Consider the following 17,750-nt stretch of genomic DNA (forward strand, 5'->3'; position numbering starts at 1 on the left):
GGAATGTGGAAAAATGGCCTTTTAAATAATAATTATAAGGTTATTAATAATTGTTATACTCATTTATGCTGGAAATGTGAGAATATTTTTGTATTAAGTATATTGTAAATGTTGGTATGTGGTTATTGTTTTGAACATCCAAGGGGTGAATGTGAACCTCTATATGTTTTAAAGTGTATATGGTGTAAAGAGTTATTATATGTATGGTGGGGACAAGAAATTGAATGCCCTAACTGTAAGGTTTGGACACCTTGGGATAAGAAAGAGAGCTGTAAGTGAAATTAGAGTGGTCTGGTGTAAGTGAAATTAGAATCGTCTGTGGCTGGGATAGCGATTGATATAACGAAGTGGTGGAATAGTAAGAAAGAGTCTGTTGGGATGTGTTTTAAGTCACTGGAAGGAAATGAGGGGGCAGCCTGCGGGAAGCGTGAATAAGAGAACTTTGGTTAAGTACTGCAATCAGTGATGGCCCCTGTATAAATTGGGGGACGGAGAGACATGGCCCTTAAATGGGACACTCAATTATAATGTTTTATTACAGTTAATGTTATTCTTGAGGCAAGAGGAAAATGGGATGAAGTAATGTGTGCTGACAATGTTTGTGTGACAGAAGGAGTGTGGGATTAACACCACCTGATCTTTGATTATGGCTCTAGAAAAGGATAGGGAAAAACCAAACAAAAAACCAAACACCTGAGACCTAAACTAGAAAGATGTATCTTGAAATATTTGTGTTAAAAAAAAAAAAAAGAGAGCTCAGGTTGTGGTTCCTTCTGTGGAGCAACCAGAATGAAACACGTTGTAAGATAAAAACTTGTACTACTGTATGCAAGATCTAAAGTGGGTGTGTGTGTGGAGAATCAAAGACCCTGTGAAAGTGTTAAAGTATTGGGGTGAGTTTGTACAAACCCCCGTACCCCCTCGAAGGTGCGGCTGAGTCCTGCTGGATGCATGGCAGGGTGTTTGCTGTTTGCTTGCGAAGGCTGATATGTAAGAACACAGACTTAAAGCAACAAGTAGCAGTTTTGCATTCAGGGTAAGAAAGAGTTGAAACAGAAGTGCTGTTGCAGAGGCAGGCATTTGAAACCTGCAGAGTAGGAAGAGCATCTCCTGCTCCAATCCTTCTGATGGTGAGGAGGAGGGGGTTGCTGTTGCTGACAATTGAACAGAAGGACCTGACAATGTCACCCCGATTGCTGCAGCATTTGCAGTACAACAGGACCGGTGACGGCCCCTTTAGGGCAGCCAGCGGGTCTGAGGAGAGTAAAGGTGAATCTCTGATGGGGAAATTTAGATGTTTGAAAGTTGGTTGTGAATAGGACTGGATAAAGGTTTGAGTTGATTTTTACTAAGGTAATCGTGATGTAGAAAAGTTGATAGAAGGAACAGGGGAGGTGTACAGAAGGTAAGAGAAGAAGAGCTGGGTCGTGCTAAACCGGTAGAGGAGATGAAGCAGAGACAGAGGAGGAATATCAGGCAGAAGTGAATGCGCATATTGTAGGGAAAGTGGACACTGGAAGCGAGATTGCCCTAAGCTAAAGAACCAGCAAGGGGTTCTGGTGAACTAGGGACTAGGAAAAATGAGGTGGAATTTTTAGTGAATACAAAACCAACTTATTTGGTGTTAAACTTTAGTGAAAAGAATTTGTTACAGTTGTGGGAGCTGCTGGCCACCAGGAAAACATCCTGAAACCTTTAAAGTACAAACTAAGAAAACAAGTAAGAATGCCAAATTCACCAAAATCTTTAAGTGGAAAAGAGGACCTCCCTGAAGTAAAAGAAATCTTTAACCTGTTACAGTAAAAATGATAAGGGGAAGGCCTGCCTAGTTCAGGAAAAACAATATCCCTTCGTCAGCAAGGCTGTGGGAAATGTTGGCAGAAAAACCGAAATAAAATACACTCTGTAGTAGTTCTACTAATGTAAATCTGTGTGTTTTACCATGACAGTGACTTGTTATGGGATGTGCAGATGAAACTCTGCATTGACAACGAAGTACAAGGAATAAGGTTGGTCAGGTGCCTCCTACCACAATCAAGGGCAAGACTGGCTTGGCCTCTATGTTTGCCACCAAGAAGGATCTTGAGCTCTGCTGCTGGCTGCAACCCAGTAGGCACTGAGCGGTGGGAACATATGCCACACCAGACCTTGATGTGAGGAATGGCCCCCTCTCTTATAAGAGGTTCATCCAGGAAGGAAGAACATAAGATGGCCCATTGAGGCACTGATTTGGAAACTGGAAACCGCCTGGCCGACCATGAGGCCATACGAGTAGCAGAGGAGGTAGGAAAGGAGGAATTATCCTTAATACCAGATGGTAAAATCCAAACTGTAAGTGTAAGATGCATTGGGGAGCTGATAATTTATATAAAAGTCTAAATCAGAAATTGATAGGGCGGAACTTGTATACTGTAATAAAACAGGTGACTTCAGCAATGTGAAATGTGTTTGAAAATTAGCCAGGGCAACAAGTGGCAAGTTGATTTTTCCAGACTCCCAAGAAAAGGGGGGTACCGCTATTTTTTTAAATGAATGGACACCCCAACATATCATACAGTATTATGGACCTGCAACTTGGAATCCTAATAAACTCATTAGTGGTGCTCAAGAACCTATCTACAATCTGACAGACCAAGCAACTCAAATATGAAATGCAATTTATTAACACAGGATGATTCTCGATTACCCGCTAGCCAAAGAAGGAAGTGTTTGTGGTAAATTAAATGTTTCCAATTGTTTGAAAATTGATGACAATGGTGAGGTAGTTAAACAAATCACATCAGAGATAGGGAAGTTAGCCCATGTTCACGTCTGAACTTGGAAAGACTGGAATATTGACTTGTTTTCCTGGCTTCTCAGGAGCCCCTGGGTAAAACGAATCCTATTTTATTTGTTATGTGTATTAGCCACCTTATTGTTTTTGCCATGTGCTGTTCCATGTTTTATAAGATTAATTCAACATGTTATAACTAACATGCAATTTGCTACTATGGTTTCACCCGATGGTGTAAAACAAATTCGAGTAGTACGCCGAAATGTACACACAATAACAATTTAATAGCCAACAAGAATTTGGGAACAATTGATCTTTAACAATTCAGATAACAATGTAGGCTGAGTAAGAATAAAAATAGAATAGCAGCAGAAACAACCGCCAGGAACACATAGACGAGGATATGGTAACGCCTTTTACACTTTTCCACCTCCGCCATAAGTTCTTGATGTGTGACAACAGAAAAATGCACTCTCTGCCTAAACAACAACAGGAAGAAAAAAAATTTTTTTGATCCCCTTCCTAATGAACCATATAGGTTAAATGTTTTGAGAACACTCACCTTACAGAATGTTCAGAGGGGGAAATGTGCACTCTAGACCCTTCTTCCCTGGCAGGTGACGTGGTGGTCTGGTGGTGAGAAAACATTACATTGAAAGCAGGGACCTGTCGTTTGACCATAGTGCCATAAATGTTACCATTAACAGACTTACCCGAGTGGTAAGCTCGGGAAATAGGTCCGGGACTTCATCTGGACACTCAGCGGCCATCTTTTACCACAGGAATGATCCGTGTATGCCTTTGAACATGCGCATGTGCAATTTTAAAGCCCCACGGAATGTGTTGGAAAAATTTGGAAAGACTGCGCATGCGAAATCCCTATAGTCTAGCCATGATAGTGACGCATGTCAAAAAAAAAAAAAAAGGGAATGTGATAAACTATAGTGTTTATAGTTCATTTAAATAATATTGATTTTTATTATTACTTAAGTGAAACGTATAGCTATAAGTGTTGTTTTTAGGTTTTGTTTTTGTAGGTTATTATTATATGTATTACCCAACCCTTTGGATTTATTTTGAAAACCGTGTGTTTGACGCAAAGTAACTTCAATGAATCATTTGACAAACGCATGCGCAGCCACAAATTGGACCCAACATTAAAGGGGCATGAAAATTTAAATGCCAATCTCCTGGCTCTTGATTCTTAGTGGGAACAAGGGCCAGAGGGTTAGATGAACCAGTCCACTCCTCTAAACCTGGTAGCAGGACAACCCCTAGAGGAAAAATGGAATGGACTGTATCAAGTGTTGCTGGCAACTCATACTGCTATCAAGATTAGGGAGCAAGCCACTTGGATCCACTATTCAAGAGTGAAGAAAGCTCCTGAGAAATCATGGGCCATCGCTCCAACAAGACCCACAGGACTACGATTCTTCAGGTCATAATTATAATCAGGTGGTTACCAAATTTGTACTTAACTTTATGGAATAAGAATGCACATATATTTCTGGTGCAAGGAATCTTGTAGACTCTGAGTAAAACATATGCCCGAGAATGAAGAAAAGGGCATATCATTGACCAGAATCCCATTGCCTAGGAGTCAATATACCAGCAATGACAGAAAATATTTGTGGGTTTGGAGAATGTTTAAAAGGGTAACACTTATGTATGATGCTTTATATCATTCGGGAAGACTGCTTAAGTAAAAGAATTTACTTAGTTTGATAGAAAAGGGGGGATTAATATGGAGAAATAGTGTGAAATAGGGACAATGGACATCGATTGTGATTGTATAGGTCTGCTCAGGAATGTGGGTATGGTGACTGGTCACGGGTGTGGTGTCTGGTCACATAGCCACACAGCTTTGAGGAGACACCTACCCTTCTTCCTCTAACAAAGGGGCTATTTATAAAAAGGATGAGAAAAGGATGAGAGACATTCCAATGTTACCTAGAGGGAGTGCTAAGTCTCCTTGCTGGAGAAGATCAGATGGTCAGTCACAAGGACATGAATCACCTGCAAACCTGCAAGACCACCCCATTCCAGGCAAAGGACTGATAATCTAATTAACATATGAAGCGAGAGTAAGCGGGTTTAGGTAACGAATATGTATAGGTGTTAATTGAATATTCATTTGTTTTATTGTATAAATGTGAGACGGATCGTCACTTCGGGTATGCACGTTTGGCGGAAGGATCCCCCGTGCATCCAGCACTGCCAATAAAGGATACTTAGTCACTAAGAAATCTTGACTTCGTTCTTTAATTCAATTGCAAGGTTATGTTTTGTACCCAGCTTGGGAAAAGCCTGTCTGTTCCAGACTTGACTGCTCTACCTGTATCATCATGTCTATTCCCAGTACTAATACAGGTGAGATCAGAAACAGCACAATAGCTACAGCTTCTCATACACTTGTCTAAAATAACAAGGAATCAGGACAGGATTAGTATTAGGAGCAAAGAAATGCAAACTTAAGAATAAGACCTGTTAAGATTTTCCCTGATGGAAGCAATGGCCTTTTTATTAAATGCCAGGGAGAAACAGGTTGATGGAAGTATTTCCTACTCATTATTTTCAACAGGAATAAGCTCTGCTTGGATAAAACAAACTCACATTACGTATTTCCACAACACTCAGCAGCACAGAAAACTGTCTAAAAATAAGCTGAGACCTAAATAAGTCATTATAAGAAGACAACAAAGAAAAAGCTAAGCCTGAGCATTTAATTAACTGGAAATAAACAAATAAATAATAAAAAAGAAAAATAAATAGCAGATGCATTTGAAAGCAAGCTGAAAAACAAGATGTGAGCCTGGCAGAATGAAGAAAGATAAAAGATGCGGTAAAGCCTCAAACATGAGCAATTATATTATGTAGGTGAGAAAAAAGGGAAACAACAGAAGAAAAACGAAAAGAAAGGGGGATGTCCAGCTAGCCAGGAAAGCCACACTCCTTGCGTTAAATATAGTGGCTAAAACGTTTTTATTTTTAAAATGCTGCCTCAAAATTATTTCTTGGTAAGATTGTCTTGAAGTAGTGCATTAGTCTGATGAGATGTAACAAGCTTTAAAACTAGTGGCATTTCAGCTGTTCATTTTTTACTGAAACTTTTTGAGTTTTTTCAAGCGAACTGGCTTAGGAACTTCATCTCTACTGGCACCACAAAGTGACAGCGACAGCCAAACAGAGAGATCCTGAAGGAAAAGTCGAGGCATACACGACAGCTAACGTTCTGGCTGCCAGGCGGGACGCCCAAGGGAGCACCTGGGCGCCTTTGTGTGTTGACGGGTTAGTTTGTGCATCATGCACTCTACAAACGAGATGGAGAATTTCAGATTTTACGTTTTTCAATCCTTTCAACGCTACGTACGGCGCTGCTGCGGGCAGGCTGCGGAAGCGGCCAGGAGGGCAAGGCCAGTGGTAAGGGGCTGCCAGGCGGCTCGGCGCAGGCACCAGCGCTTTTCCTGACAGTTTTTTTTTTTTTTTTTTTTACCTGACAGTTTTCCCCAGAACAGAACTCTTGCAGGCTTGATTTTCAGAGGCAGGTGCAGTCGGTGGCAGCGCACACACGGTAGAAAAGGCTGTCATTTGTATATACTGAGGTTTTGCGTGAATGTGGTTGGGTTTGGTTTGGGGTTTTTTATTATTTTCACCTGATGCCCCTGAGGGTAAAACGGTGAACACGCCGTGCGAGAACCCCCCCTCTGCTGCACCCCCGCCCCGCTCCCCGCGCTGCCCGGCCACCGCCCCCCTCCCCCCTCGCCCCGGCCACCCCCCGGGGGTTCTCCCCGCTCCCCGCACCACCTGGGGCTTACGGCTTTACTTCCCCCGCCGCCGCCTCGGCCGTGTCCCCGCTGCCTCAGGCGACGCCCCGCCGCGCTCTCAGGCGACGCCCCCCTCACCGCCCCCCCAGGGCGCCCGCCCGCCCGCCGCCGCGCCCCGCCCGCCGCTGCCGCAGTGGGCCGGGCCCGGGACCCGCCGCGGCGCTGAGGGGGCCCGTCCCGCAGGAGCGGCGGGCATGTCGGCGCTGGAGTGGTTCGCGCACAAGCCCCTGGGCGGCGGCATCTTCTGGATCCAAGAACGTTTCTACGAATCGGGCAACCGGGCCAACATCTGGCTGGTGCGGGGCTCGCAGCGGGACGTGGTGATCGACGCGGGGCTGGGGCTGCGCAGCCTGCCCGACTACCTGCGCGCCTCCGGGCTGCTGGCGCCGCAGGAGGGGGCCGCGCCGCGGCCGCTGCTGGCCGTCGCCACCCACGTCCACTTCGACCACTCCGGCGGGCTGCAGCACTTCGAGGAGGTGGCGGTGCACAGCGCCGAGGCGGCGGCCCTGCTCAGAGGAGACAATTATGAGGCCGTCACCTGGCTGTCGGACCGGGAGGTGGCGCGGCCGCCGCGGCCCGGCTGGCGGGCTCGGCACTTCCGCGTCCCGCCGGTGCGGCCCAGCCGGCTGCTGCAGGAGGGTGAGGGCGGTCTCGCGCCGTGTCGCGACACGCGTGTGCGGGGTCCGGGCGCGCTCATGGCGGGCGGCGCGGTCGCGGCTTTTAGGCCCGGGCTGCAGCGCCCTACGCAGCTGCTCGTATGGTAATCCTTAAACCGGTACTGATTGTCCTGTGGCGCCCAGGCTGTGCCACCGCCGGCCCCCGCGGGACGCCCGGCGCGCCGGGTTGAATCCTTCCCGCCGGCTCCGAACGCCCTGGCCGGGGCCGAGGGGCAGGCACCTGCCCTGCGCTCACCTGCTGACGCGGGGTTTATTTTCCTTAAAACGAGAAGCACTCCGCAGTAATTCGAGATCGAACACCCCAGGCCTAGCCTTAGGCTTCTAACCGTATGTCGCCCTGTCAGCCAGCGCTGGCATCTGGTGACCCTCGTTGCTCTATCGAGGCATCGCAGCGTAAAGAACAAAGCGATGTACCGAAACACCTGCTACGAAGAATAAGGGCTTTGTTTGACAGGATTGGTGTCACTGTAACACAGGAGTGGCTTGTTGCAGGTAAAAAAGTTCCATCAGGTCTCTGGCAGGTTAGCAATGACCAGGTTATTTTGGCAACAGGCAGCCTAACTGCACCATACGGTGAAGCAGAAGGTAAAGGGTAGCTGCCTGGCATCCGTGTGACACCTTTTTCAGGGGACTGAAGTCTCTTCTTGGCTTCATTGGGCCATCCTGCATAGGTGCTTGGAAAAGCAGAACTGAACTTACTGAAGGCTTCAGACAGGACCTGAAGTGACATTTGAATATAGTCAATCTGCAGCAGTCTAAGGGTTTTTTTCTTTAAAAAATAATATTGTAAAAAGATCAAGCACGCCTGCTGTCAAAATAACACCAGAGTTTCTAAGATAAGGCTCACAGCGACATACTGTGCAGAAATGGAATGTCATCTCAGTGCATGTGTAATTGCTGTGAGGTGGGGATATCCCGTAATGCTGAAAACAAAGAAGTGGCAGGGGCAATACTGTTAACAGTCCAAAGCTGAAGCTTTTGCTTGCACGTTGCCTGCTTCATTTGTTTACATTTTAATCTTACCAGATCTTTCAAATGCCTTTTCATTTTGGCTGCTCTGGCTAAAATTGCATTTACTTGTATTGTGCCTTAGCATGTAATGTTTTTCTAGTCACTTGTGTCTTCTGAGACTCGCAAGTTTCCTTCAGCTGTCCCTTCAGCTTCTGGAAACTTTTTAAAATTTTGGGTGCCCTAGTCTTGTTTCTTCATATTCTTTTCAGTGCCAGGAGCAATTTGAAACTACCTGGAACACTTTGCTCCATCACCCCCACTGTGGCTTCATTCACCAATACAGGCATTTTCTGCATAGTACGTTTAATAGTCAAGTCTATTTCTTCCTCCTGCCAAGGCTTCCCAACGCTTTGCTGAAAGACAATTTGGCTGAAAATTTTCTTTGATAATTTTGAAACTAGGTGCTTCTCCGTTCCCCTGTTGGGTACAGCGCAATCAGACATTAGCTCTTCGGTGACTTCCAAATGCTATTCTAGCATTTTCAGTAATCCTTTTCAGTTCATTACCAAAGGTCCTGTCATGAAAAGTTTGTCTTAAGACCTAAGCACCTACCTTTAGGCTTGCTGGAGTAAATTTATGGCATGCCTGTCTCTGATGTGAGACAGATAGGTGACTCAGATTTCTTATACAGTAGGGGTTTGGTAACATCTTCCTGCTCTCCTTGGAACTTGAAATGCATATTACAGTTTTAAGCATCATTTTACAATAGTACTGGATGTTATTTCTTTTACTTTTTCTTACACTGTTAAGCAGCTGCTTCTGAGAAGGTTGCTTATATGTTGGTCTTCTTTCCCTGCACAGCCCTAAATTTTACATGTTTGCCACTTGTCAGTTAATGGGGTCTGCACATTTATAATTAAGCTGGCATTACAATTTGAAATCAACAGCAGACTTACTTCGCCTGTTCTCCATCCCTAGACTGACTTTCTGCTGAAAGTACCTCTTCAGTGGCTAATGCAATGAAAAGGCATTCACATTTAAGCTGGCAAAACAATGACCTAATGTTAAGAAAGTTCTGCTTTTGTATATCTGATTGAATGAGATGAAGACAGTGTATGGAGGCCAGTTTTGGTTTCCTCTAGCAATTTATGTTCCGTGCTTTTGCCTTTCAGAAGTAGCAGGAGTATAATTCTGGCAAATTAAACGAGGGTAAAATTGTAATAAATTGTGAGATACTTACTTTGTAAACTTTCAAAGGAGACCTGGGTTAGATGTGTTCTGTTTGTTTCCCATTTTATCCTCTCTATCACGTTTGTTTTCACATTGTTTAGTTTATTAAGGTGGGAATAGATGCAATTAATACAGCTGAAGCCTGTGTTAATTATCATTGGAAAATACCCTTTTGGCAAGTGTGTGTTTCAGATGTCTCTGTCTGAAAGACACTGAAAGACTGAAGACGTCTTCAGTCACCAAGAAAATAAATGTCCCACTGCTGTTGTTGTGGATATATGGTATGGACAAACTCTCAGCGTATGGGTAGGTTGTATTCTCTGTGGTGTTTAATATACGTGATAAATACATACGTTTTCCTGTAACATTGTTTGCAGGGGATGTGATCAGCCTTGGAGACCGACAGCTTACTGTCATGCACATGCCTGGTCATTCAAGAGGCAGTATTTGCTTACACGACAAAGACCGGAAGATTCTGTTCAGCGGTGACGTGGTGTACGATGGATCCATGATTGACTGGCTTCCCTACAGCAGAGTAAGTGACTATGTTGCAAGCTGCCAGCGCCTCATGGAGTTAGTGGACAGAGGTCTCGTGGAGAAGGTACTGCCTGGGCACTTTAACATATTTGGGGCAGAAAGGCTGTATCGGTTAGCTTCCAACTACATTTCGCAAGCTGGAGTTTGTCACAAAGTTTCTACTTGTGCCATGAGATCCATTGCGAGTATAGCACTTCGCATTACAAATTCAAGAGTCACTTCGTAGTGACAGTACGTTTTGTGTGATCTATTCCCTGCTGAAAAACCACATGGCTTGTGAAAGTGTTGATACAAGCAAAAGCAGTATGTATTATTAAGGAGCTGGCAAATTGATACAAATAAACTGCAAAGTTCTCCCTATTTTTGCCTACTTTATTCCTATTTTTATAAAAAGTGCATAAGCTAGTAGCTTCAACCAAAGCTACCATTCTTCTATTTTTTCAGGACATGTTTGCACATGTACTGTGATTGAAATATTGGTTTATTTTTGTTATGTTGCTGACAGACGCATATGTGCCAAAATGAGAGGTTTTCAAGCCTGAAACCTTGTTGATGTAGCACTAGGCTTATGACTGTTCACTCAGCTCCTGCTCAGGTTTTGGCCTAACTGAACTTGTGCTAAGACCTGGTGTTTGTGGGGAACAGCACCATTAGGTCAAACTAAGAGCAACACCTGCACAGGACTGGGTGGACAGAAACAGTTAAGGGCCATTCCACAGCTATTTTGTCACCTGCTGCTTGCTGTCTGCTGCACCCCTCATTGCCTGCATCTTTGCAAAGTAGCTGTCTGACACGGCTAACCTATGTAAATGCTGTAGACCAGACTTCCAAGCTGGAAGGTATAGATACGTCAGCTTACCCAAAAAGCTTTTGATGCGGATCCAAGAGCAGATGGACTGTTGAGGCTTTCATGCGTCTTGGTGCGGTGCAGGGAATGCCTGCATCATGACAGAGGAGCAAGAAAGAGCACTCTCACCGTCAGCTAGGGAACTGTTTTGCTTATAGGTGTGCTTGTTAGGTTTAATGTGTTAGACTAGCCTGTGCAAAGTGGATTGAGCCCTTGCTTGATGTGTTTGTGTTTTTTCTGATGAGCTCATAAAAAAAATAATTATTAGTATGTTGTTCTTTAAATTTGAGAGAACTGGATTGTGACAAGCTAAAGGCTTTATTTGTGTTTAAGAGTATTTTTATGTGACTGGATTGTAACTTGTTAATGCTTTGTGACAGGGGATGGGGGCTTAGCATAACCTTGTGCTACTGCAGGTGCTGGATTAAACAGCCAGTATGCTTGTTACCACAAAGTGAATGTAATTTAAACTGTTTACTGTTTGTTTATGAAGCGTTTGGTGCGTGTGGTTTTTATGAAAAGTGCATTGCGTTTATCTGTTCCAAAAAAAAGTTGAACACATTGACAAATGATGACGTTGTAACTGGCTTATCGAAATGGAATGTGTGATACTTAAAAGCTGTTGAAATGGTTAGTTTGTGTAATTATTCTAACAGTATATACATATTTAACTTTTTTAAAAGGACACTGTCTGAGGTTATTTTTGTACGTAGGCATAAATACTTTCCTGAAAAGGAATGCAAATGTTTTTCCCAAACTTCAGTGCAGTTTAACTTTATTTGTTTAGCTTTCACTTCATGAGGAAGCTTTTCCTCCCTCTCATCATACCCAAGAGAATAGGAGCCCACAGTCTGGGCTCTCTTTAAGGCGTGGGGGAGTGGAAGTTGATACCCTTATTAGGTGTAAATCCTGGTGAAAAAAACAGTTGTAAAATAAAAACCATCTGTCTAAAAATTATGAAAGAGAATATTTTACATAATGCTTTTCTCCTTTCACAGATTACTGCACTCCTGCCTTTACTGTTGAATACGTTTTTCACCAGGATTTGTACTGATAGGTTGTGATGTGCCTAGTTCTTGTTAGCAGTGCCTATCCCCAAACTGAAGTAAAACTGTTAGCGGTCAGGTCAGGTGCAGCAACGCAGCACTTGTAAGACCTGTTACCACTCAGGTCATAGTCTCTTTTTTGGAGGAATGCAAGTACATCAGTGTATTACATGAGGAGTGTTTACTCAGCGACAGACTTCGGTAATAAATGAAGCCAAGAGCTTTTTATCTTGGTCTCATTTGGCCAGAGGAAGAAATACAAAAGGTTAGCCTGGGAAGCCATTCAGTGAAGAGGCCGAGAACAAACTCCACAGTGTGGTTTTCCTTTTTAGCCTGCTGACGCATCCTGCTGTTACATAGCAGTTCAGATCACGTTCTTGGTAGCCAGGGGTTCACCATGGGCAACCACAGATCTGAGGTGGCAAGCAGGAAAGTCAGAATGGCTGAAGAAATACGTATTACTGGAGATTACGCCAGTTATCCGGATGAAGCCATGGTGTCACAGGTTACCCAGCAGTAACTGGATTCCTTCAAATTAGCCATCTGTGGTGTAACACCAGTAGTAATCTTGCTCTGTGCTTTTGTGAAGTGTAGGAGCACTGGTGATAACCCTGTGCAACAATGCAGACAGAGAGACCTCTTCTGTCACGAAGCCTGCTAATACATATGCCAGTTGCTAAAATTTTGCAAATGTTCATCAGGAGCCTGAGATCACACTGAATTAGCATTTTTTTTGTGTTAAACCACCATTGGTTTGTTTATTTGATCTACTGTTAGAAGCCCTATAGCAAGATTTTACTGTATTGTAAAAGCTGAGCTGCTAAGAGAAGGCTCACTGGCATGCCAATTCAAAAGGAAAGACGCCCTCCATCATTTGTGTTTATGTCTGTGCTCAGTATCGGCCACAAGATCCTTAAATGCCCAGATCACTGACAAAAGGCCCTGTTAAGCCATGCTTAAGTCCATCAAGTATATACAGGTAACAGCAATTGCCAGGGCTTTTTTCCTTGACCAAAATCTAGGAAATAATTTTCTAGCTCTGAATTGAGCTTTACCTGAACATAGCCTAAAATGGAGCATGTTAGTAAACTGCTGTCATAATCTAGTTGAAAGTAGCTTTTGAGGGTCTCAAAATTATTTTTGTATTCTAAGAAATTTACTCCTACGTAAACGATATGTTTTAAGTATAAAAAAATGGCTATTTTTGTTAAGAATTACCAAGTTTTAGTCAGAAGAGTTTGACAGTGTTCTTTTAACACTACTTGATTTAAATATTTAAAACACATATTGTAAGTTTAAATATTGTAACATCTTGGGCATTTAGATCTGTGTTGATTTATTTGTAAAATTAAATTTATGTTAATGCAGTTTTCAGGAACTGGCAAATTGGATGGCAAGTTTTGCTCTGTAATCTGTCAAGACTTTTGTGATATTAAACAACAACTTACAAATAAAAAAATAATTTTATGTCAATAATCATAATAAAAAAAGTTATACTCCTGTACAGTTCAGTGATAATTTTTAGGTATTTTGCAAGAGAAGCACTTCTTCATTCTAAATGGTACAATCTTTTGAAGTTCCTAGCAGTGTTTCTTACACTTCTAAGCAAGAGACTGCATTAGAAATATTTATATATCATAGATGCTGCAAAGCTTGTATAAAACCATGACTGGGTACTTCTTGGGGGAAAAAAACCCTCACATTTTAACACAAATCAGAATTAGATTTTCAATAGAATTCGCACACAGAAAACACGGATGTTATGGAAACATGTATTTGGGGGTCAGTTTCAGCTTGGGGTTACACAGATTATTATTTCCACACAAGACATAGCCAGTGGCTGCTGTTTACTGTACTTGAAACAAAAGTGGTCACATAGTTTCTGTTCAGCATGTAACTGGAGCTGGAAATACCACCTAGCATACTTGCTGTCTGGTTTCTGGTAAAAGATAAGGCTCCTTATTAATAGATAAATAGTAGAAGTTTAGTGGAAGTTGGTCCAGGAATAACAAAAGGAGCTACTGTCATAAAAACCAGCAGGAAAGAAATGTACCTGTATAAAACCAAGAACCAGTGAAGAAGGTGAAATGTACCTGGTCATTTAACAATGAAGATAGGCTTCCTTCCAGACAGGTGATGACCAGACTTTTAAGGATATCTGGTAGTTCGGTTAATATGATGCATTGGTTTTCCTCTCAGGGGTTCATTTCAAGGTGCAATCTTCAAGCCATTCTCTTTGCACGTTAGCACAAATACAATCTTATTTTCAAAACTAGTTGACCTTGTTAAATTTTGCATTTTATGGGGTGATGTGAACAGAATTTGAAGGCAAATACAGGTAGAAATAAGATGATTTTATGAGGGAAATAAGGCAATTAAGTCACAATAATTTAAAAATATTACAATGTTGGTTTTATCTAAATACAAAAAAAAATCAGTTTGGGAGCAGCCAGCTGAGGGGCTCCTCTCAGATTATGTTACTGGGGTTCCACACACAGCCCTGTGCCTGTCCTTTTTGGTGATGCAGAGGAGTCTTTAATCATACAAGCCAACCAACAATTGTGATTAACCCAGCTGATTGTCTGTCATCATTTCAAAGTGCTGGACAACTGTGTATTGATGATTGCCCATTACACGTGTAGGAACAAGGTAACTTCTAGTGGGAGTGAGACAGATCTGAGTTTATAAAATGTGGCAACCTACAACTTCCATCCACATGAAGGAAATGCAAAGCCTTTCTCTGTCTTCTGGGGTTGATATTAAGTTCAGATGCACATCAAGAGCTAGCAGCACTGTATCATCACAGCACAGGACAAAAAGATTTTGGTGCCACACTCACAAGCACTTCACCTCCTGTCCTGGTGTTTGAAGCAGTAGTACCAGGAACACAAGGTGTGAGCAAAATCCATCACTGTCACTACTCCTTTCTCAATAAATAGGTTTGCCACCAAGCTGGACAAAGTTTGTTACATGTACTGTGAAAATAATTGGGTTTGACATCAGATTTGATACGGCACATTTTTCTAGCAACAAGAATGAATGTTTTTCATTGGCAGTCAGCAGATACAGGGAGAGGTTTGGCTTGCAAATGAGAGATCAAATGCTTAATTGCACTTCTTTGCAGACAAGTAAGAAATAGAGGGATAAGACAAGACAATTTTGGGGTCACCTAGCACCATCTTCATGCAGAGAAGCACAATGTTTGCTTAAAATTAGATTCCCAGGTCTGCCTGCCCCCCCTTCTTCCAGTTTTCCATCACTTTCTGGTCCCTCAACTGCCTCATGTTTCTGGTATGTTACCAACTTTTCTCTTTGTCCCACATCCCCTGCTGCTGCTTCCTCATATATTCCCAGTCTTCCATCTATGCCTCCCATCAACCTTTCTTCCCCTCTTCCTCATGCTGAGAAATAGCTTATTTTGCTTCACGGTATCTGAGACGGGCCATCTCTGGAACACGGGGTCTGGAGCACAACATGAGAAACCCAACAGAGAATGGGCAGCCCTGGGACCCACTGGCAGCCATACACATCATTCCACAGTGCCTTATTGATCAGCTTACAGTCGTCTTCATATTCAGTCCAGGTTACCCTTTTCTACAGACCAAGCTGTTATTCTTGGATGAGTGTCCATCAGAGTTTTTACATAGCAGAAAACTGTTACCGGTCAGCCACCTTAAGCTTAAAAACATGCTATATAAGGAAAGATGTGATTTCCCTTTTTTTTTCCCTCCAGATCTTTCCAGTTTCTTTATTCCTGCCTTAAACTGTGCTCTGCAAAACAGTATGCCACTCAAGCTTCACCAGCACCAAGCACAACAGAACAGGTCCATCCTTGCCTTATATGTCTGCACCCTTCCTAATACATCATATCCCTATGTTAATGGTTGGACTTTATGATCTTCAATGTCTTTTCCAACCTAAATGATGCTATGATTCTATGATTCATACTTCTGGTCCCTTGTAATCTCCAACTTCTGTTCTGTAATGATATTTTCTATCCACTTACTTCCCATATTGCATTTCTGCATTTGAGTTTTCTCCTATGAAATAAAGCAGTCAACTTGTCTTCATTGTTTGTATCACTGATTCCAGACCACCTAATCAAGTTATCAACATGATTTTGAATTCTGATCCTGTCTTCCATCATGCTCATTACTCTGCTTGTAGCTTCTGTGCAGACGGTAAACACAGTTCTCCTTGTAGCTTACCAGGTGGAGAAGAAAGCTACAGAGCACGAGGCAGCTGCTTTAGTCACACAGGGTACCCTTGCGTAAGTAAGAACAGACTTCAGGCTGCCTCCTACCTTTCTTTCGCTATGCCTTCATCTCACATGCAGCCTATACTCCGGTCAGGTAGAAATAATTTCTTTACAGCAATCAGTGTTTTGGGTCATTCTTTGGCACTTTGAATTTAAGTTTAAAAATGTAAAATTCTATTTTTCATACTGCTGTGCATACGATCTGATTCCAGTTTTCTTACCAGTAACATAAAATTTTTATTTACAGCAACTATGAATGTGTTGCATTGTTTCTGTCATATTCAAGTACAACTTGTATTTTGCAATAGATGCTATGTTGTGAGGTACCTATCTCAGTTGAGTACAGGGTCTTTGTAATCATCTTTCTAATGCACATGGAAACAAAACAGTCATTTTAATTACTTCAGTGCCACTGCATCTCATTTTATTTTTACATCAGTGAACACCTCTATTTGTCATCATGACACTATGCATGAAACATGGGATGTTTCTGCTATAAAGAACCTTCTCAGGGACAGGAAAAACAAAAAAAGCATTCTTACTGTTAAATCCTACACTGTAGGATGCTATACAGCAGAGCTCCCAATGAGCTTTAGAACAAATGCTGTCTAGCATAACACCATGCCTTTTAGGAGCAGACATCTGTAGCAAAAGAAAACAAAACCAGAGATCTGTTAGGAAAGAGGGAGGGAGAGAAGAGTGGAAAAATATATGGCAAAGGAAGAATTATGAATATTTAACTTAAATCTAGGTCTAAGAATTCAACCAACACTGTTTCAAGTTATTGTTCAAGTTATTAATGTATGTATTACTGAAGTCATTAAGCAGTACCTCTTGTGTCTAAAAATTCAACCAGATTTCATCCAAAACTAATTCTTTGGTCCTCTCGCTTCCAAATTGAATTAGGAAGCACAAAAACAGATACAATTGAAATGCAATCAGAAAGCACTCATTAGGTTTTACTTTAAATGTAACAGTATTTGAAGCTAAATATTACAGAGGGGTTTTGCTGGTAAAAACATGTTAGCTTATATTTACACTGCATGTAGTGGTGCAGCACAGGGATATCCACGCTAGGCAGAAAGCAATCTTGTCTAATTATGCACCTCTGAGGCACACAAGTAGCCCAGACCACTCTAGTGTGATCTTAAATCACTTTACTACGAGCTTATACATTAACACTGTGTTGCTTTGTGTAGCATAATCATGCCTCAAAGCCAGTTAATGCTTCTACAGGGTACGTACAGGCTGTGCTTTGCTGCGCGGAAAGCAGGAACACAGAGAAAGGGGGCCACCAGAGACTACATCTCTCTGCACAAAAAAAAGGCATTGAAATTTACCATGAAAATAAAAGAACAGGCTTCACTGCATGATTATAGATTAAAGTAGAAACAACAGTGTTATAGAACTGCTCTTTGCTTTTGCTGTGCTATCTAAAACCATCTTCAGCAGATTGCCTCCAACTACTCAGCTTTTATTGGACAGGCTAATCCCACCAATTTAATGACTTTCTGTGTGTTCCCACATGTCCCCAACAGTGCCCTGGGAAGGTTACGAGGCATTTAACAGCAATTAAAAAGCATGGGAAAAAGAACCCTGACACAGGG

The 17,750-nt window shown here is 42.5% G+C and overlaps 2 protein-coding genes across 3 annotated transcripts in view; one reads left to right on the plus strand and one right to left on the minus strand.

Annotated features, from left to right (window-relative positions):
• POLR3G (RNA polymerase III subunit G) overlaps nt 1–6,670 on the minus strand; it is a 28,140-nt gene extending 21,470 nt beyond the window's left edge. Inside the window, exon 1 of the mRNA XM_080371349.1 lies at nt 6,578–6,670. The gene's annotated coding sequence lies outside the window, so the exon portion shown is untranslated. The remainder of the gene's footprint in view (nt 1–6,577) is intronic.
• MBLAC2 (metallo-beta-lactamase domain containing 2) lies at nt 6,260–16,476 on the plus strand. Of its 2 annotated transcripts, XM_080371334.1 has the most exons (3): nt 6,260–7,236; nt 9,833–9,990; nt 15,619–16,476. In XM_080371334.1, exons 1-3 carry the CDS (start codon nt 6,387–6,389, stop codon nt 15,646–15,648), a joined length of 1,038 nt encoding a protein of 345 aa, XP_080227460.1. In that variant the 5' UTR covers nt 6,260–6,386; the 3' UTR covers nt 15,649–16,476. The 2 variants fall into 2 exon arrangements, with proteins under 2 accessions (XP_080227460.1, XP_080227459.1); XM_080371333.1 differs by lacking the exon at nt 15,619–16,476 and having other exon boundaries at nt 9,833–13,389.
• Nucleotides 16,477–17,750: the final 1,274 nt, after the last annotated feature.

This window comes from Falco punctatus (genome assembly GCF_963210335.1).
Source record: "Falco punctatus genome assembly, chromosome: Z".
NCBI classification, from domain to species: Eukaryota; Metazoa; Chordata; class Aves; order Falconiformes; family Falconidae; genus Falco; species Falco punctatus.